Genomic DNA, 21,719 nt, shown 5'->3' on the forward strand with positions numbered 1-21,719 from the left:
ATAATGGGAGCCCTTTGATTGAACTTTGTATAGAAAGGGGTTTAGTTATAGGTAATACATATTTTAAGAAAAAGAGGATAAATAAGTATACAAGATATGATGTAGGGCGAAATGACAGTAGTTTATTGGATTATGTATTGGTAGATAAAAGACTGTTGAGTAGACTTCAGGATGTACATGTTTATAGAGGGGCCACAGATATATCAGATCACTTTCTAGTTGTAGCTACACTGAGAGTAAAAGGTAAATGGGGTACAAGGAGAATAGAAGCATCAGGGAAGAGAGAGGTGAAGGTTTATAAACTAAAAGAGGAGGCAGTTAGGGTAAGATATAAACAGCTATTGGAGGATAGATGGGCTAATGAGAGCATAGGCAATGGGGTCGAAGAGGTATGGGGTAGGTTTAAAAATGTAGTGTTAGAGTGTTCAGCAGAAGTTTGTGGTTACAGGAAAGTGGGTGCGGGAGGGAAGAGGAGCGATTGGTGGAATGATGATGTAAAGAGAGCAGTAAGGGAGAAAAAGTTAGCATATGAGAAGTTTTTACAAAGTAGAAGTGATGCAAGGAGGGAAGAGTATATGGAGAAAAAGAGAGAGGTTAAGAGAGTGGTGAAGCAATGTAAAAAGAGAGCAAATGAGAGAGTGGGTGAGATGTTATCAACAAATTTTGTTGAAAATAAGAAAAAATTTTGGAGTGAGATTAACAAGTTAAGGAAGCCTAGAGAACAAATGGATTTGTCAGTTAAAAATATAAGAGGAGAGTTATTAAATGGAGAGTTAGAGGTATTGGGAAGATGGAGGAAATATTTTGAGGAATTGTTAAATGTTGATGAAGAGAGGGAAGCTGTGATTTCGTGTATAGGGCAAGGAGGAACAACATCTTGTAGGAGTGAGGAAGAGCCAGTTGTGAGTGTGGGAGAAGTTCGTGAGGCAGTAGGTAAAATGAAAGGGGGTAAGGCAGCCGGGATTGATGGGATAAAGATAGAAATGTTAAAAGCAGGTGGGGATATAGTTTTGGAGTGGTTGGTGCAATTATTTAATAAATGTATAGAAGAGGGTAAAGTACCTAGGGATTGGCAGAGAGCATGCATAGTTCCTTTGTATAAAGGCAAAGGGGACAAAAGAGAGTGCAAAAATTATAGGGGGATAAGTCTGTTGAGTATACCTGGTAAAGTGTATGGTAGAGTTATTATTGAAAGAATTAAGAGTAAGATGGAGAATAGGATAGCAGATGAACAAGGAGGCTTTAGGAAAGGTAGGGGATGTGTGGACCAGGTGTTTACAGTGAAACATATAAGTGAACAGTATTTAGATAAGGCTAAAGAGGTCTTTGTGGCATTTATGGATTTGGAAAAGGCATATGACAGGGTGGATAGGGGGGCAATGTGGCAGATGTTGCAGGTGTATGGTGTAGGAGGTAGGTTACTGAAAGCAGTGAAGAGTTTTTACGAGGATAGTGAGGCTCAAGTTAGAGTATGTAGGAAAGAGGGAAATTATTTCCCAGTAATAGTAAGCCTTAGACAAGGATGTGTGATGTCACCATGGTTGTTTAATATATTTATAGATGGGGTTGTAAGAGAAGTAAATGCGAGGGTCTTGGCAAAAGGCATGGAGTTAAAAGATAAAGAATTACACAAAGTGGGAGTTGTCACAGTTGCTCTTTGCTGATGACACCGTGCTCTTGGGAGATTCTGAAGAGAAGTTGCAGAGATTGGTGGATGAATTTGGTAGGGTGTGCAAAAGAAGAAAATTAAAAGTGAATACAGGAAAGAGTAAGGTTATGAGGATAACAAAAAGATTAGGTGATGAAAGATTCGATATCAGATTGGAGGGAGAGAGTATGGAGGAGGTGAATGTATTCAGATATTTGGGAGTGGACGTGTCAGCAGATGGGTCTATGAAAGATGAGGTGAATCATAGAATTGATGAGGGGAAAAGGGTGAGTGGTGCACTTAGGAGTCTGTGGAGACAAAGAACTTTGTCCTTGGAGGCAAAGAGGGGAATGTATGAGAGTACAGTTTTACCAACGCTCTTATATGGGTGTGAAGCATGGGTGATGAATGTTGCAGCGAGGAGAAGGCTGGAGGCAGTGGAGATGTCATGTCTGAGGGCAATGTGTGCTGTGAATATAATGCAGAGAATTCATAGTTTGGAAGTTAGGAGGAGGTGCGGGATTACCAAAACTGTTGTCCAGAGGGCTGAGGAAGGGTTGTTGAGGTGGTTCAGACATGTAGAGAGAATGGAGCGAAACAGAGTGACTTCAAGAGTGTATCAGTCTGTAGTGGAAGGAAGGCGGGGTAGGGGTCGGCCTAGGAAAGGTTGGAGGGAGGGGGTAAAGGAGGTTTTGTGTGCGAGGGGCTTGGACTTCCAGCAGGCATGCGTGAGCGTGTTTGATAGGAGTGAATGGAGACAAATGGTTTTTAATACTTGACATGCTGTTGGAGTGTGAGCAAAGTAACATTTATGAAGGGGTTCAAGGAAACCGGCAGGCCGGACTTGAGTCCTGGAGATGGGAAGTACAGTGCCTGCACTCTGAAGGAGGGGTGTTAATGTTGCAGTTTAAAAACTGTAGTGTAAAGCACCCTTCTGGCAAGACAGTGATGGAGTGAATGATGGTGAAAGTTTTTCTTTTTCGGGCCACCCTGCCTTGGTGGGAATCGGCCAGTGTGATAATAATAAAAAAAGCAAACCCATATGGGTCATTCAGCCCTACTCTCCTAATAAGGATGCCTTCTTCTACCCTCAACTTTATGGTTATTCTATGGTGAATCAAGAAGACTAACTATAAATGAATACATACCTAATAACCATTCACACAGCATGAAATAGCAAAACAAAATCTTCACATGACTGAACCTTTCAAAATCATTGACTAAACTTACAAAGCTAATTCATCAATAACATTACCTTGCACAAAGTTTATAAATAACTAACCTGAACATGAGAGAGAAGCGTGTAGACCACAGCATATAGGGCAGGGTGTGGAAGTACCATATATAAAACTGGTAGTGAAGAGAACGACTTGCTGCCATCCCTATCAAGTTGCTGACAAACATGGGCAATATGAAGAGTTGACACCCCATGTCTGCATCTATGCCAATGCTTTGGATAGTGGCAAAGTTTGCTAAGTACCTAAGACACCATACAGCAATAAATAAATGAAAGATAAATTTGTTACATAACAATACAATACAAATTCTACTAAAATACTGTACCAACTCCTTGAAACATTGATAAATGTATTATAAACCTCAAAATGTTGTGAATTTAATGCAAGAGAGAGAGAGAGAGATATATATCTCTATTCTCATCATCTGACAAAATAAATTTACTAAGAACACTGATTTAAAAAATTCACATTAGATATTGTATTGTTACTTAGTTGAAGTATACTAATATAGAGGCCTAAACATTTTTTAAACCACTGTGTGATTTAAAGCTTCACTCAGTGAAGTACACAACAACATCATAAATAGCTAGCCATGTCAAAACATTTGTCATTCTAAGTGAGAATTAAGAATGCAACAAACTGGCAATATGAGCAGTTTGTAAAAATTTACTTAAAGTATTAAAATTATTTTCCTACCTATTCCAATGAGTCATGGCAAAGATGATGAGCAGGGCCACATGTATCAGCAACAGCAGTGCATGGAACCAAGGATTTACAAATATTTCCTCGGGTAAGAACCTCCAGTTGACAGTCCATTCAAAAAGGAAAACGCGCCCAATGTCAAAAGACATTTTTACGTACCCTACTGGGTTCGCAAGGAGGAATGGTGCACCTAATGCCAGCTGTGGAAAAAATAAATCGCCAAAATATAATAATTAATACCAAATGCAGATGACCCCCATTTAACAAATACTCACAGAACGTAATTTTGAATAATGACTGAAAAAAACCTCGGAGCCCCTCCCTTTTCCTCTTAGCAATCATTTCCAACTTCATACAATGACCTTATGCCAAGCAGCCATCATGAACACACAGTGTGCATGCATGCCATATGCTATCATAGTGGTCTATTTGCTTTACAGCAATTATTACTGTTTCTACTTGAAAGAATTCATGATAAAATGTGTAGACTGAACCAGCCTATGCACTTCATTGTTCATCCAAACTAGCTGAAAGCACTCAGTACCTTTTACCCTAGCTAACATGAGCACTATAAGACTAGCAAGTGGTAAAGATGGCAGTGGTGCTAAGGCCAAGAGAAAGAATGTTATTCCACATACCAGAGTGAACATTTCTGGGCATGTTGATGCTGGAGAGAAGGCATGTGATATTACAAGACATCTTGGCCTGGCTAAATCAATGGTATACACCCTCACTTTCTGCCAGTTGCAGGAAGTGATGGCCATGCAAATCTGTGTAGTTTTTGATGTAGATAATTTTGTCATAAATAACAGTACTGCATCATTTCATTAACTGTATTGTATATAACGGTGTTCATAGGCTGCAGGAAAGCCTAGCCTCAGCCCTAATTTTGGGACAAGAACAGCTAATAAAATCAGAAGTGCAAGTAGTCTCAAGATATTCTTGGATGCCTGGTATACCAAGCAAATGAAGTACTACTATACTCTAAAGGCAATAATACAAAAATACTTATATAAGGATGATTAGTAAACAAAGACACATTTCCACATTGGAAAGAGATGTCTTATGGCCGACAAAATAACCGAAATAAACACAAATGTAGAACGAAACTTTTATTGAGACCACTCTGCCTGTTCTGCCTATGTCTTTCAATCACATTTTTACATTACACAAATTCACAAAAAAAAGGATAAAAATTAAATATATATTACAATTGTATACAAAGCTGATTTGTTTATATTGCAGATCAAATGACAGTTGTCTTAACCCCTAAACTGTCCACACGTAGATATACATTCATGTGTGGCAGGCTCCGAACGTAGATCAATGTTTTATTTTTCATTCCTTCAAAATTGGCACGATAGGTCTGAGTCGCCTAGACATGAGAGAATGGATGTGCACACTGAAAAAAATCAGGGATGCTGGGATACCACGTGGTAACACCAGTTAGTTTCAGCTCCATCTTGGGTCAATATCATGGCAAACCCTTGTGATTCACTGACGCCTCGGCGTATTAACACTCTACTATTCCCAGAAAGTGATACAGAACGTGAGTTTAGTGGTTTTGACTCCGATATAGCCACTAAAGATCAAGGAATTAGTGAAACTTTTGTTGTTGGCCAGTGTGGCCAACGTGGCCACAAACAGACCCTCAGCCCAGCACCTCTGGGGTTCCTAGTGTTACTTCCCAAAGGCAACTCCGCAGGAGGAAATTATCATTTTCCATGCGTTATGGTGATGACGATAGTGAAAGTGATACATGTATAAATGACGATGATGAAATCGATTTTATGCCAACAGATGATTCGTCGAGTGAAAGTGATTATCATTTTTTCCCAGTGAAACGTACTTTCAGGCGTTGTAACCTACATTCATGCAGTGTGCCATATGTAGTAGGTGGGAAGGGTCGTGGCAGGTCACGATCCGAAACCCCAGCCACTGATAGTGTTAGTGATAATGAAGGTGAATATGCTGGGATGGAGGAAGAGGGGGGGGTGGCATGGTGCCGGGACCTCGTGGCGCAGTGGGTGGGCAGACAAAGGACCGCCCAGCACCTTCTCAACCATGTGCTGCCTCCACTCCTGTCCCCCCTCCTCCTTCTCCATGCCCTATGCCACAGGCCCACCCTGCACCATGTGACCGTGAATGGAACTGGACAGAAAGTACACCATTTGTGCCACATCCTTTCAATTTTGATGCCAGTGGAAGCGGCATCATGCCACACTGTCCCATCACAAATGGGTCTACAGAGTTAGACTATTTTCAACTATACTGTGATGAGCCGATAATGAACCTAATTGTTACCCAGACCAACATGTACTACCAGTATACAATGGACCACACAGATGTTTCAGTCTTCATGGCTGCACAGGTGGAAAAATACAACTGTGGCTGAAATGTATTTATTCCTTGGCACTGTCATGCCTATGCCACACACCTATAAGAACAATATAGCACACTACTGGTCCACAGACCACTTCATCAGTACTCCAGTCTTCCGTGACCTCCTTCCTTGCAACAGATTCACTCTGTTGCTATGAATGTTACACTTCTCAGACAGGAATATGCCAAACAGAAATGACCTCTTATATAAAATCTGGGAATTGTTTATGTATCCGAGGCAAAATTCAGTGCCTACTTTTATCCATTCAAGAACATTGTTGTTGACGAGACCTTAGTTCTGTTCAAGGGACGAGTGTCATTCAAATAATATGTACCAAGCAAACGTAATTGCTTTGGTATAAAACTCTTTGTTATGTGTGACTGAGACTGGTCTTGTGTTGGATGTCATTATCTACACAGGGAAAAATACACTCAGCAATACCAGGCGCATGTTGGGCATTTCTGGGTATGGTGTTTGCAAGATGATGCAGCCATACCTTGGCAAAGGTCATACCTTGTTCACAGACAACTGGTATACAAGCCCTATGCTCGCAGATTTTCCTATATACGTGGAACAGTGAGGAGAAGTAGAAAACACATGCCAAGGTTCACTGGAGGAAGTCTAGTGCAAGTATTTCATGCCAATGACATCATGGCACTGACGTGGCATGGCAAACGGGACGTGACATTGCTGTCAACTATCCACAGAAACGAGATGGTACAAACAAACAGACCGAGCAGGTTCAACAACGAACCTTTTGCAAAGCCAGCTGCTGTCATCAACTATACAAACAATATGCAACTAGTCAACAAGTGTGACATGATGATAGGGTTTGTTGACTGTGTGCGTAGGAGTCACAAGTGGCATATAAAAGTTTTTTCCCCCTTGTAGACATTGCAATGCTCAATGCCTTCAACATGTATGAAATAAAGCCTGGGAAGTGACAATGATATGCAGAATTCACCTTCAATATCAAGCAGATAGCGAAAAAGTATGGTACCACACCTATACCTGTCACTCCACAGCGACCTGTCACCCCACAACAGTGACCTGTCACTCCACAAGAAGAGGGGGAAGTGCCCAACCGAATAATCCCTAACTGTCACTGCCTGGTACCATTACCATCTACTCCAAAGAAGAAATACTCTCAGAAAAAGTGTGTTGTGTGTGCTTACACTAAACAGCGACCCCCGAGTGCGAAAAGACACACGGTACATGTGTCAGCAATGTGGGGTGGCACTCTGTATGAATCCATGCTTCTTGGAGTACCATACAGTGGTGGACTTCTAGAAACATAAATGGGACTTGTAAATACCTTGTATATATATGTAAACAATAGTATGTGATTGAACCAGGTGTACAAATACATTTATCAGTGTGAATGTGTGTGTTTGTGACAGTATGATCACTAATTCAGTACCAAACATTTGTGTCTCAACAAGAATTGGCTATGAAATCAAAAGATCTGCAACAAAACATTATCATCATAACATGAAAACAACAAAAAATAGAAAAGAATTTGAAAAAAATAATAAATATTTATTATTTCTGCAAGCGACAGTGCTCCATCTTGCCGACACCTCATCATTTAGCACCAACTTTGCGAGCTTATATCTCGGTAAGTACTGACTCTAAAAAATTTTTTTTTATCCTATACCATTCATAAAAATGCGCTCTTCAATTTAAAAACAAAAAACAATTTTTTATTTTTCAAAATATTCAAAGCGCTGCACAGGCGAATGTATATCTACGTTTGGACAGTTTAAGGGTTAAATAGAGAACAAAGAATTTTGCATATTTCTGAACAAAATGGTAAACTTCATTTCGTAAGCACAAATGCTAATTCAACAAACATTCCTGAAGCTTAGGCATAAATTCTAAGAGTTCAAAAGTTGCAACAAAACTGTCTCAGGGCTTACCTGAACTGCTGCACATATGACAAGTTGCTTGAGTGTACCCATTAAGCCAAGGCAGTGGACGTAAGCCAACAGCAAAGCTGGAGCAAAGAGCAGGATGTTCATCTTAATGGACACTGCTAGACTGCAATAACAATTTAATGATTAATAATTTGGGATTTTATAAAGTCTAGAGCACCTGTTCTCTCGAGAAATTCATAAGCGCTCACACATCAAACCACAAATACAACAACTATGATGAAAGGAATAACCAAGTTCATGTTCAAGAGAAATAGTATGATCACAATAATGAACATAATAGCATCATAAGTCTATTATTAATAATCTGAAAATGCTGCAGGCGATGAACTTGTATAGAGGTGAATGTGGAATGAACACTGAGTGTTCTAAGCACATCTGCCTACAGATCAACTTAATGACTGCTTGTTTCAGTACTCAGAAATGGGAGATAAATGCTGAAAATTCTCTAATAAGAAAGAACCTCTACCGTCCTGCCCAGTGAATGTGAAACAGAAACTTGTAATTGTTTTACATGATGGTAGGATTGCTGGTGTCTTTTTTCTGTCTCATTAACATCCGAGTGGGGATCTGTAACAAGTGGCGTTCCACAGGGATCAGTCTTGGGCCCATTGTTGTTTATAATATATATCAATGATCTTGATGAGGGAATTACTAGTGATATGAGTAAATTCGCCGATGACACAAAGATAGGTAGGATGTTATGGAACTTCAGGAGGATTTAAACAAACTATATTCTTGGTCAGAAAAGTGGCAGATGCAGTTCAATGTAGATAAATGCAAGGTTCTGAAGCTTGGGAGTGCCCATAACCCTAGTACTTATAAGTTAAATGATGTAGAACTTAGCCATACAGATTGCAAAAAGGACTTGGGGGTTATGGTGAGCAGCAACCTTAAACCAAGACAGCAATGCCTAAGCGTACGTAATAAGGCAAATAGATTACTGGGATTTATATCAAGAAGTGTAAGCAACAGAAGTCCAGAGGTCATACTGCAGCTTTATACATCATTAGTAAGGCCTCACCTAGATTATGCAGCTCAGTTCTGGTCTCCATATTACAGAATGGACATAAATTCGTTAGAAAACATTCAGCGTAGGATGACTAAATTAATACATAGCACTAGAAATCTTCCTTATGAAGAAAGATTGAAGACTCTTAAGTTACATTCACTTGTTAGACGAAGAATGAGGGGAGACCTGATCGAAGTGTATAAGTGGAAGATAGGTATTAATAAAGGGGATATTAATAAGGTCTTGAGGATGTCTCTCCAAGAGAGAACCCACAGTAATGGATTTAAATTAGATAAGTTTAGATTTAGAAAGGACATAGGAAAGTATTGGTTTGGAAACAGGGTAGTTGATGAGTGGAACAGTCTACCTAGTTGGGTTATTGAGGCTGGGACTTTGGGTAGTTTCAAATTTAGGTTGGATAAGTACATGAGTGGGAGGGGTTGGATTTGAGTGAGACTTTCACATCAGAACTTATTTCTTGGGTGGCATTGAAAATTGGGTTGGGCAAATGTTTTGTTAGTGGGATGAATTGTAAAGGACCTGCCTAGTATGGGCCAACAGGCCTTCTGCAGTGTTCCTCCTTTCTTATGTTCTTATGTTTATGTTCTTAAGATAACAGGTACATGTATAACTTGCTACTTCTATTTACATTTAGGTCACACTACACATGCATGTACATGCATATGTGAACATTAAAATGGTATCTTACCTAACAACATGCATATGTATACAAACCCATCTGAGTTTACTTCTATTTTCTTAACAGTTCTTGTTCTTCCTCATTTCCTTCTATATCCATGGGGAAGCGGAAATAATTTTTCTTCCATAAGCCATGCGTGCCATAAGAAACAACTAAAATGCCAGGATCAAGGGGCTAGTAATCCCTTCTCCTGTATAAATTACCTTTTTAGGTCACCTGCCTCAGTGGTGACTGCCCATTTTCCTTTAGGTGACAGAGGTTGCATATTGTATTTGTATGTTGTATTTGTATATTGTATCTGTATGTTGCATTTGTATGTACTAAAGACTGAAAGGAAGCATCTGACTGAATATACTGGAGCTGTCTCTATGAATATACCGGAGTTGTCTCTCTGAATGTGGTGCAACTGTATTTCTGAATGTACTGCAGCTATATCTCTCTCAATTTACTTCAGGTGTATCTCTCTTAATGTATTTCAGTTGTATCTCTGAATGTACTGCAACAGTATCTCTGAATGTACTGCAACAGTATCTCTGAATGTACTGCAACAGTATCTCTGAATGTACTGCAACAGTATCTCTGAATGTACTGCAACAGTATCTCTGAATGTACTGCAACAGTATCTCTGAATGTACTGCAACAGTATCTCTGAATGTACTGCAACAGTATCTCTGAATGTACTGCAACAGTATCTCTGAATGTACTGCAACAGTATCTCTGAATGTACTGCAACAGTATCTCTGAATGTACTGCAACAGTATCTCTGAATGTACTGCAACAGTATCTCTGAATGTACTGCAACAGTATCTCTGAATGTACTGCAACAGTATCTTTGAATGTACTGCAACAGTATCTTTGAATGTACTGCAACAGTATCTTTGAATGTACTGCAACAGTATCTTTGAATGTGCTGCAACAGTATCTCTGAATGTGCTGCAACAGTATCTCTGAATGTGCTGCAACAGTATCTCTGAATGTGCTGCAACAGTATCTCTGAATGTACTGCAACAGTATCTCTGAATGTACTGCAACAGTATCTCTGAATGTACTGCAACAGTATCTCTGAATGTACTGCAACAGTATCTCTGAATGTACTGCAACAGTATCTCTGAATGTACTGCAACAGTATCTCTGAATGTACTGCAACAGTATCTCTGAATGTACTGCAACAGTATCTCTGAATGTACTGCAACAGTATCTCTGAATGTACTGCAACAGTATCTCTGAATGTGCTGCAACAGTATCTCTGAATGTACTGCAACAGTATCTCTGAATGTGCTGCAACAGTATCTCTGAATGTACTGCAACAGTATCTTTGAATGTACTGCAACAGTATCTTTGAATGTACTGCAACAGTATCTTTGAATGTGCTGCAACAGTATCTCTGAATGTGCTGCAACAGTATCTCTGAATGTGCTGCAACAGTATCTCTGAATGTGCTGCAACAGTATCTCTGAATGTGCTGCAACAGTATCTCTGAATGTGCTGCAAAAATATCTCTGAATGTACTGCAACAGTATCTCTGAATGTACTGCAACAGTATCTCTGAATGTACTGCAACAGTATCTCTGAATGTACTGCAACAGTATCTCTGAATGTACTGCAACAGTATCTCTGAATGTACTGCAACAGTATCTCTGAATGTACTGCAACAGTATCTCTGAATGTGCTGCAACAGTATCTCTGAAGAGCTTGCAAAAATAGCAACCTGGATGACTGTTAATAAGCTAACACTGAATATAGACAACACCTTTTACGTTATGTTGCTAAACATATTATTGTTGCTAAACATAAAGAGGAAAAATTTCTGGGTCTACACCTTGACAGCAACTTGAAATTCAATGCCCATATCTAACACACAACAAAAAAAGTAACTAAAACAGTTGGCATCCTCTCAAAGATACATTACTATGTACCACAAACAACACTACAGTACTTACAATATACAATTCACTGATCTACCCCCTACCACACTTATGCTATTTGTGCCTGGGAATCTACAACAACAAATTACCTGATAAATTAGACACATGTGCAACTCTTGGGTATCTTTATTGAGGAAACGTTTCGCCACACAGTGGCTTCATCAGTCCATACGTAGGAGAAACTTGAAGAACAGGAGGAGAATGAGGTAATCAGTCCCTCAACCTTGAGTCGATGTGTTCAGTCCGGTATTCTATTCAAGATTGATGGACTGAACACATCGACTCAAGGTTGAGGGACTGATTACCTCATTCTCCTCCTGTTCTTCAAGTTTCTCCTACGTATGGACTGATGAAGCCACTGTGTGGCGAAACGTTTCCTCAATAAAGATACCCAAGAGTTGCACATGTGTCTAATTTATCAACATGTCGGTTCTCTGAACCATTCATCAACAAAAAAACAAATTACCTAAAGCCAATAATAACCCAACAAAAAGCGGAAGTGAGAATGACCACACAATTCACTAGACAACACCCACCCCCACCCCACTTCTTAAAGACGTAAACCTACTCACTATACAAAACATTCACTCGTACTACTGTGCCACCTACATTTACAAAACAATCAAGTCTAATATAATCTCAACCTGAAGTGCTTTCTTGAGGGTTGTAATAGGACCCATGGACACAATACTAGGCATAAAAATCTCAATGACATTCCCCATGTCAGGCTAAATCTTTTCAAAAACTCAGTGTACATAAAAGGAACCAAAATCTGGAACTCTCTCCAAGAAATCTCCAGAACCACTGGCAGAGCTAGCATCTTTAAAACTGCAGTTAGAAAACACCTTATCTCCTTAACCTATCCTAGCCCACCATAAATAAATATGTAAAAACTATATGTGCATTTGCTTAACCCTTAAACGGTCCAAACGTATATGTACATTTTTGCAACATCTGAAAGTATGTAAAAAACTGTAGATCTTTTTTGTTTTACATTTGAAAACGCGTAAAAAAAACTTTTATCTACATTTTTTTTTTGTTATATTTGAAAATATGTAAAAAAAAGTAGATCTACTTTTGTAGCACTACGAATTTGAACGTCGATTTGTTTGGACCGTTTAAGGGTTAATATCAAGAACTTAGTTAAAACATTATAATCAATATATACTTACTCTCAATATCTGTACTCCTTTCATATGTTAATCACTCCACTGTGTCCACCTTAGGTTAATAATCAAAACTATAATTCTTCTCTACCAAACTTATTAAAGCCATATAGCATGAACTAATAGAATATTCAATTTTCTTGTATTCAGTGTAATTCACCTAATGACCATATGTACAATTACTGCACTGTTATTGTCTTATTAATCCTAAATTTATTATTATTACCATAAGCTAATCTTAAGTTTGCCCAAAATGCTCTGCATATAAAGGGGCTTTTGGCTTGCACACCCACTTGTTATACTCTTGTGTATAAATATATATCAGGCTTAAATAAATTTTTTATTATTATTACTACGTGTATTATTATTATTATTCTTTCAACAAACTGGCCGTATCCCACCCAGGCAGGGTGGCCCAAAAAGAAAAAATGAAAGTTTTTCTTTTTAAATTTAGTAATTTATACAGGAGAATGGATTACTAGCCCCTTGCTCCTGGCATTTTAGTCGCCTCTTATAACACGCATGGCTTACGGAGGAAGAATTCTGTTCCACTTCCCCATGGAGATAAGAGGAAATAAACAAGAACAAGAACTAGTAAGAAAATAGCAGAAAACCCAGAGGGGTGTGTATATATATGTTTGTACACATATGTGTAGTGTGACCTAAGTGTAAGTAGAAGTAGCAAGGCGTACCTGAAACCTTGCATGTTTATGAGACAGAAAAATGGACACCAGCAATCCTACCATCATGTAAAACAATTACAGGTTTTCGTTTTACACTCACTTGGCAGGACGGTAGTACCTCCCTGGGCGGTTGCTGTCTACCAACCTACTACCTTTAACTATTATTCTTCTTTCTTTCTATCAACACACCGGCCGTATCCCACCCAGGTAGGGTGGCCCAAAAGGAGAAACGAAAGTTTCTCCTTTTACATTTAGTAATATATACAGGAGAAGGGGTTACTAGCCCCTTGCTCCCGGCATTTTATTTGCCTCTTACAACACGCATGGCTTACGGAGGAAGAATTCTGTTCCACTTCCCCATTGAGATAAGAGGAAATAAACAAGAACAAGAACTAGAAAGAAAATAGAAGAAAACCCAGAGGGGTGTGTATATATATCTTCTTCTTCTTTCAACGTACCAGCCGTATCCCACTGAGGTGGGGTGGCCCAAAAGAAAAAATTAAAGTTTCTCCTTTTAAATTTAGTAATATATACAGAAGGGGTTGCTAGCCCCTTGCTCCCGGCATTTTAGTCGCCTCTTACGACACGCATGGCTTACAGAGGAAGAATTCTGTTCCACTTCCCTATGGAGATAAGAGGAAATAAACAAGAACAAGAATTAGAAAGAAAATACAGTGGACCCCCGGTTAACGATTTTAATCCGTGCAAGAGGGATAATTGTTATGCGAAATAATTGTTATGCGAATGAATTTTCCCCATAAGAAATAATGGAAATAAAATTAATCCGTGCAAGACGCCCAAAAGTATGAAAAAAATTTTTTTTTACCACATGAAATGTTAATTTTAATACACACAAACTGAAAAAGGCATGCACAATTACATGACACTTACTTTTATTGAAGATCTGGTGATGATTGATGGGATGGGAGGAGGGGAGAGCATTATCTTCTTACTGTTTAGAAGGGGAATCCCCTTCCATTACGACTTGAGGTAGCAAGTCCTTTTCCGGGGTTACTTCCCTTCTTCTTTTAATGCCACTAGGACCAGCTTGAGAGTCACTGGACCTCTGTCGCACAACAAATCTGTCCATAGAGCTCTGTACCTCCCGTTCCTTTACGATTTGTCTAAAATGGGCCACAACATTGTCATTGAAATAGTCACCAGCACGGCTTGCAACAGCTGTGTCAGGGTGATTTTCATCTATAAAGGTTTGCAGTTCAACCCACTGTGCACACATTTCCTTAATCTTTGAAGTAGGCACAATGGATTCCACAACTGGCATAGGCTTCTCAGGGTTAGCCCCAAACCCTTCAAAATCTTTCTTAATTTCCATACTAATTCTCACCCTTTTTACCACAGGGTTGGCACTAGAAGCTTTCTTGGGGCCCATGGTCACTTATTTTCCAGAAACAGCACCGAAAACACTGTAATAATACGAAATATTCCGAGTGTATGCTTGGATGTTACCGCGGAGGCTGGCTGGTAAACAATGGGACGGGCGGCACATGTGAGGGCACATTGGACGCGTCTCGGACGAAAATCGGTGAGCGGGTTTTTAATCGGTATGCGCGGCAAAAATTTTGCGATAAAAGTAAGCAGTATGCGGAAAAATCGCTATGTGATGCCATCGTTATGGGGGGGTCCACTGTAGAAGAAAACCCAGAGGGGTGTGTATATATATATCTTCTTCTTTCAACACACCGGCTGTATCCCACCGAGGTGGGGTGGCCCAAAAGGAAAAATGAAAGTTTCTCCTTTTACATTTAGTAATATATACAGCAGAAGAGGTTACCAGCCCCTTGCTCCCGGCATTTTAGTCGCCTCTTACAACACGCATGGCTTACGGAGGAAGAATTCTGTTCCACTTCCCCATTGAGATAAGAGGAAATAAACAAGAACAAGAACTAGAAAGAAAATAGAAGAAAACCCAGAGGGGTGTGTATATATATGCTTGTACATGTATGTGTAGTGTGACCTAAGTGTAAGTAGAAGTAGCAAGACGTACCTGAAATCTTGCATGTTCATGAGACAGAAAAATGGACACCAGCAATCCTACCCTCATGTAAAACAATTACAGGCTTTCGTTTTACACTCACTTGGCAGGACGGTAGTACCTCCCTGGGTGGTTGCTGTTTACCAACCTACTACCTAGGTATTATTATTATTATTATTATTATTATTATTATTATTACTATTATTACTGTACTGCAGCTGTATCTCAATGTACTACAGCTGTATCTCTGAATGTACTGCAGCTGTATGTCTGAATGTACTGCAGCTGTATGTCTGAATATACTATAGCTGTATCTCTGAATGTACTGCAGCTGTATCTCTGAATGTACTGCAGCTGTATCTTTGAATGTACTGCAGCTGTATGTCTGAATGTACTGCAGCTGTATGTCTGAATGTACTGCAGCTGTATCTCTGAATGTACTGCATCTGTATCTCTGAATGTACTGCATCTGTATCTCTGAATGTACCTCAGGTGTGTTGTTTATTACATAATCTATAAAGACCAGCTGGAATAAGTAGAGTATACAGTGCAATAGCAGATAAGCATCACAGAAATAGGGTAGCATTGAGAGCCAAAAAAATAAAATATAGCAATGATGTAAACTACAGAAAATGGAAGATAAATAACTTGCATAGATGATGCAGTATAAGGAGAATGCTGTAAATTAATGATGATATAGAATGTTTTGGCAAGACCTGTAATTAAATGGTAGTTTTAAAAAAGCTAACCAACAACAAGTGATTTATTTTCTCTAAGATTTTAGGTAAACAATTTTTTTTTTCAATACACTGGCTGTGTCCCACCGAGACAGGGTGACCTAAAAAGAAAAGCAAAAGTTTTTCCTTTTTACATGTAGTAATTTATACAGGAAAAGGGGTTACTAGCTCCTTGCTCCTGGCACTGTAGTCGACTCTTATGACACACATGGCTTACGGAGGAAAGATTCTTGTCGACTTCCCCACAGAGAACATATAAATACAGGTCTCCCTCAACATTCGCGAGGGTTAGGGGATCAAGAGCCTCGCGAATGTTGAAAAACCGTGAATGTTTGGTGCCCCAATATATTGTAGGGAAATATATTACAATACTGCTTCCTCAACTTGTTGAACCATGAAAAATCATAAAATACATGAAAACGTCGTAAATTGTACTAAATATATACATGTTATGCTTTAATAACGTATGTTATTTAATAACATGTATGTTAATAACATGTATGTTATTAAATACCACAGACTCCACCACTGCGAGTCCCTACTACCCTCCCTCCGACCCCCGCAACTGGCAGCCAGCCCTCCCACCACTCAGTGTGGCGAGTGTTTTGTTTGTTCATTATTTGCTATTAAACTACAGAATAAATAATGTAAACCCATTCATGACTGCATATTGGAATGGCTATTAGGAAAGGTATTAGACCGTGACATCATGTGTTTACTCTTGAACACAGCAAAGAATCGAACATTTCTGCTATTGCTAATAATAACAATAGTAATAATAACAATAGTAATAATAATAATAATAATAATAATAATAATAATAATAAATACGATATAATTGAAGAAGGAAATTGTACAAAAATACGAGGGAGTGGTTGACACATCGTCAGTGTGACTTTGTTTATGTTGGAGTGAACATTAGTCTCCCTGCTCTTTCAAACATTTCACAATAATTCAGCGGTTGAGGCAGTGGTATTTAATAACATATATGTTATAAATAATAATAATAGTACATGTTATTATTAATAACATGTATTACGTATTATTAACATGTATGTATTTAATAACATACAGTGGACCCTCAACCAGCGATATTAATCCGTTCCTGAGAGCTCATCGTTAATCAAAATAATCGTTAGTCAAGTTAATTTTCCCCACAAGAAATAATGGAAATCAAATTAATCCGTGCAAGACACCCCAAAGTATTGAAAAAAAAAAATTTTTACCACATGAAATATTAATTTTAATACACACAAACTGAAGAAGACATGCACAGTTACATGACACTTACCTTTATTGAAGATCTGGTGATGAATGATGGGATGGGAGGAGGGGAGACCGTTGATCTTGTTAGTGTTTAGAAGGGGAATCCCCTTCCATTAGCACTTGAGGCAGCAAGTCTTTTTCTGGGGTTACTTCCCTTGTTCTTTTAATGCCACTAGGACCAGCTTCAGAGTCACTGGACTTCTGTCGCACAACATATCTGTCCATAGAGGCCTGTACCTCTCGTTCCTTTATCAAAAAAGGTTTGCACTTTAAGCCACTTTGCACACATTTCCTTAATCTTTGAAGTAGGCAACTTCTTCAATTTCTCTCTCCCCTCCTCCAAAGCAGTTTCCTCAGGTGTGGCCTCTTACTGTTGAAGATGATCTAGCAGCTCATCAGTGGTTTGTTCTTCATTGTCCTCCTCCACCAACTCTTCCACATCCTCCCCACTAACCTTACCAATATGAGCACTAGTTCCAGGCATTTTTTCCTGTTCACCTGGGTGTTAGTCAACTGTTGTGGGTTGCATCCTGGGGGACAAGATTAAGGACCACAATGGAAATAAGTTAGACAGTCCTCGATGATGCACTGACTTTCTTGGGTTATCCTGGGTGGCTAACCCTCCGGGGTTAATCGTTTCTCGGTAATTGTTTCAGGTTAAGCCACACCAACAACACTCTCTCCACATCTTCGAGTAATACAGTTGATGGTGGTGCAGCAACAACAACAGCTGACTGTGGTGCAGCAGCAGCTGCACCTTTGGCAAGAACAGCTTCCTTGATTGCCGTTTTCTTACCCACAATAGTAGCGATGGTTGATTGGGGTTTATTATACAACCTGACCAGCTCAGAGACACGCACTCCACTTTCATACTTAGCAATGATCTCTTTCTTCATCTCCATAGTAATTCTCACCCTTTTTGCTGTAGGGTTGGCACTAGAAGCTTTCTTGGGGCCCATGGTGACTTATTTTGCAGGTGCAATCACTACAAAGGCTGTGATAATATGAAATGTTCCAGTTGTTGTATGTTTGGAAGCGACCGCGGTGGCTGGCTGGCTTGTAAACACTGACACCCAAGGGACAAGTGAGGCGTGCTCAGGCCAAAGTGGACGCGTATGGTACGGAACGAATAGCGCTGGTCAGGTTTTTAAGCGCTAGTTGAGGCAAAATTTTTGCGTTTAAATGTATCGCTAGTCAGATTTATCGTTAATCGATGCCATCGCTGGTTAAGGGTCCACTGTATATGTTATAAATAATAATAGTACATATTATTAATAACATGTATTATTATTAACATGTATGTTATTAAATACCATTGCCTCAATCATTGTCTCTACCACTCCAGTCACACTCAATCTACAAGCACCAAACACAATGAATTATTGTGAAATGTTTGGAAGAGCAGGGAGACTAATGTTCACTCCATCATAAACAAAGTCACACTGACGATGTGTCAACCACTCCCTCGTATTTTTGTACAATTTCCTTCTTCAATTATATCATATAATTATTATTATTATTATTATTATTATTATTATTATTATTATTATTATTACTACTACTATTACTATTGTTATTATTAGCTGTAGCAGAAATGTTTAATTCTTTGCAGTGTTCAAGAGTAAACGCATGATGTCACCGTCTAATACCTGTCCGAATAGCCATTCCAATATGCAGTCATGAATGGGTTTACATTATTTATACTGTAGTTTAATAGCAAATAATGAACAAACAAAACACTCACCACACTGAGTGGTGGGAGGGCTGGCTGCCAGTTGCGGGGGTCGGAGGGAGGGTAGTGGGGACTCGCAGGTGGCGGGAAACTTAAATATGATTTGGCGGCTGGGAATTTGGTGGCTGGGAATTTGGAGGTTGGGAATTTGTGAATGTGTGAAGCCCGTGAAAGTTGAAAACGTGAATGTTGAGGGAGACCTGTATATACAAATGATATTTAGTGAAAAAATTAATTGAAACTGATTAAAAAGTATTTTCTTTGTGATAAAAACACCATTCTATATGGACTATTTACACAGTCACAGAGATTACCAAAACATACAGTATGTATCCAAAAGGATCAATTTTCAGAGAGTAAGGCAACAATCCTGGCCAGAGACTGATCCTAATTAACAGGTGGAAGATTGAGTCTCCACCACTCCTTGTTTTACATGACTCACATGGATTTAGCACTTCAATATTCCACATTAGCTCCAACTCTAACAAGTTTTGTAAAACAAATTCCATTTTCTGAAAATAAATAACTCACACCTGCAAGTTGAAATAATTTTTTTTTTCAACAAACCTGTCGTATCCCACTGAGGCAGAGTGGCCCAAAAATGAAAGTTTTTCTTTATAAATTTAGTAATGTATACAGAAGAAGGGGTCACTAGCCCCTTGCTCCCGGCATTTTAGTTGCCTCTTATAACATGCATGGCTTACAGAGGTAGAATTCTGTTCCACTTCCACATGGAAATAAACAAGAGGGTGTGTATATATATACAGTGGACCCCCGGTTAACGATATTTTTTCATTTCAGAAGTATGTTCAGGTGCCAGTACTGACCGAATTTGTTCCCATAAGGAATATTGTGAAGTAGATTAGTCCATTTCAGACCCCCAAACATACACGTACAAACGCACTTACATAAATACACTTACATAATTGGTCGCATTGGGAGGTGATCGTTATGCGGGGGTCCACTGTACACACACACCCAGAGGGGTGTGTGTGTATATATACAGTGGACCCCCGGTTAACGAACTTTTTTCATTCCAGTAGTATGTTCAGGTGCCAGTACTGACCGAATTTTTTCCCATAAGGAATATTGTGAAGTAGATTAGTCCATTTCAGACCCCCAAACATACACGTACAAACGCACTTACATAAATACACTTACATAATTGGTCGCATTTGGAGGTGATCGTTATGCGGGGGTCCACTGTATATGCTTGTATATGATGTGCAGTGTGACTTAGGTGTAAGCAGAAGTAGCAAGATGCACCTGAAACCTTGCATGTTTATGAGACAGAAAAAAAGACACCAGCAATCCTACCATCATATAAAACAATTACAGGTTTCCATTTCACACTCACTTAGCAGGACGGTAGTCCCTCCCTGGGCGGTTGCTGTCTACCAACCTACTAGCTAAGTTGAAATAATTATATACATATATGAATATATCTATGGAGGCAAAGAAGGGAATGTATGAAAGTATAGTAGTATCAACACTCTTATATGGGTGTGAAGCTTGGGTTGTGACTGCAGCAGCGAGGAGGCAGCTGGAGGCAGTGGAGATGTCCTGTCTAAGGGCAATGTTTGGTGTAAATATTATGCAGAAAATTCGGAGTGTGGAAATTAGGAGAAGGTGTGGAGTTAATAAAAGTATTAGTCAGAGGGCTGAAGAGGGGTTGTTGAGGTGGTTTGGTCATTTAGAGAAAATGGATCAAAGTAGAATCACATGGAGTGTGTATAAATCTGTAGGGGAAGGAAGGCGAGGTAGGGGTCCTCCTCGAAAAGGTTGGAAGGAAGGGGTAAGGGAGATTTTGTGGGCAAGGGGCTTGGACTTCCAGCAGGCGTGCATGAGCGTGTTTGATAGGAGTGAATGAAGAAGAATGGTATTTGGGACTTGACGATCTGTTGGAGCGAGAGCAAGGTAATATTTAGTGAAGGGATTCAGGGAAACCGGTTATTTTTATATAGCCGGACTTGAGTCCTGGAAATGGGAAGTACAATGCCTGCACCCTAAAGGAGAGGTTCTGGATATTAGCAGTTTGGAGGGATATATTGTGTATCTTTATACGTATATACAGTGGACCCCCGGTTCACGATGCTATCAGTATCCGATAAATCCGGTAGCCGATGTATTATATCGCCAAAAATTTGCCTCGGTTCCCGTTACAAAACCCAGTATGCGATGCGATTCGTACGAGACGTGTCCACGTGTAGCCTGAAATGCCCCGTGTGTGCCAGTGTTTACAAGCCAGCCAGTGTGCGCACATCTAAGGATACATTCGGTACATTCCATATTATCCATATTATCACTGTTTTTGGTGCTTGTTTCTGCAAAATAAGTCACCATGGGCCCCAAGAAAGCTTCTAGTGCCAACCCTGTGGTAAAAAGGTGAGAATTAGTATGGAAATTAAGAAAGATTTTGAAGGGTTTGGGGCTAACCCTGAGAAACCTATGCCAGTTGTGGAATCCATTGTGCCTACTTCAAAGATTAAGGAAATGTGTGCAAAGTGGGTTGAACTGCAAACCTTTAGGGATGAAAATCACCCTAACACAGCTATTGCAAGCCCTGCTGGTGTCTATTACAATGACAATGTTGCGGCTCA

The 21,719-nt window shown here is 39.5% G+C and overlaps 1 protein-coding gene across 12 annotated transcripts in view; it reads right to left on the minus strand.

Annotated features, from left to right (window-relative positions):
* Alg3 (Alg3, alpha-1,3- mannosyltransferase) overlaps positions 1 to 21,719 on the minus strand; it is a 59,229-nt gene that overhangs the window by 16,046 nt on the left and 21,464 nt on the right. For all 12 annotated transcript variants that reach the window (XM_070093527.1, XM_070093529.1, XM_070093536.1 and 9 more), the window contains exons 6-8: positions 7,891 to 8,011; positions 3,583 to 3,788; positions 2,931 to 3,128 (exon numbers count right to left, since the gene is read on the minus strand). In XM_070093527.1, coding sequence (XP_069949628.1) covers positions 2,931 to 3,128; positions 3,583 to 3,788; positions 7,891 to 8,011 — 525 coding nt within the window. The remainder of the gene's footprint in view (positions 1 to 2,930; positions 3,129 to 3,582; positions 3,789 to 7,890; positions 8,012 to 21,719) is intronic.

This window comes from Cherax quadricarinatus, chromosome 43, assembly GCF_038502225.1.
Source record: "Cherax quadricarinatus isolate ZL_2023a chromosome 43, ASM3850222v1, whole genome shotgun sequence".
Lineage (NCBI taxonomy): Eukaryota > Metazoa > Arthropoda > Malacostraca > Decapoda > Parastacidae > Cherax > Cherax quadricarinatus.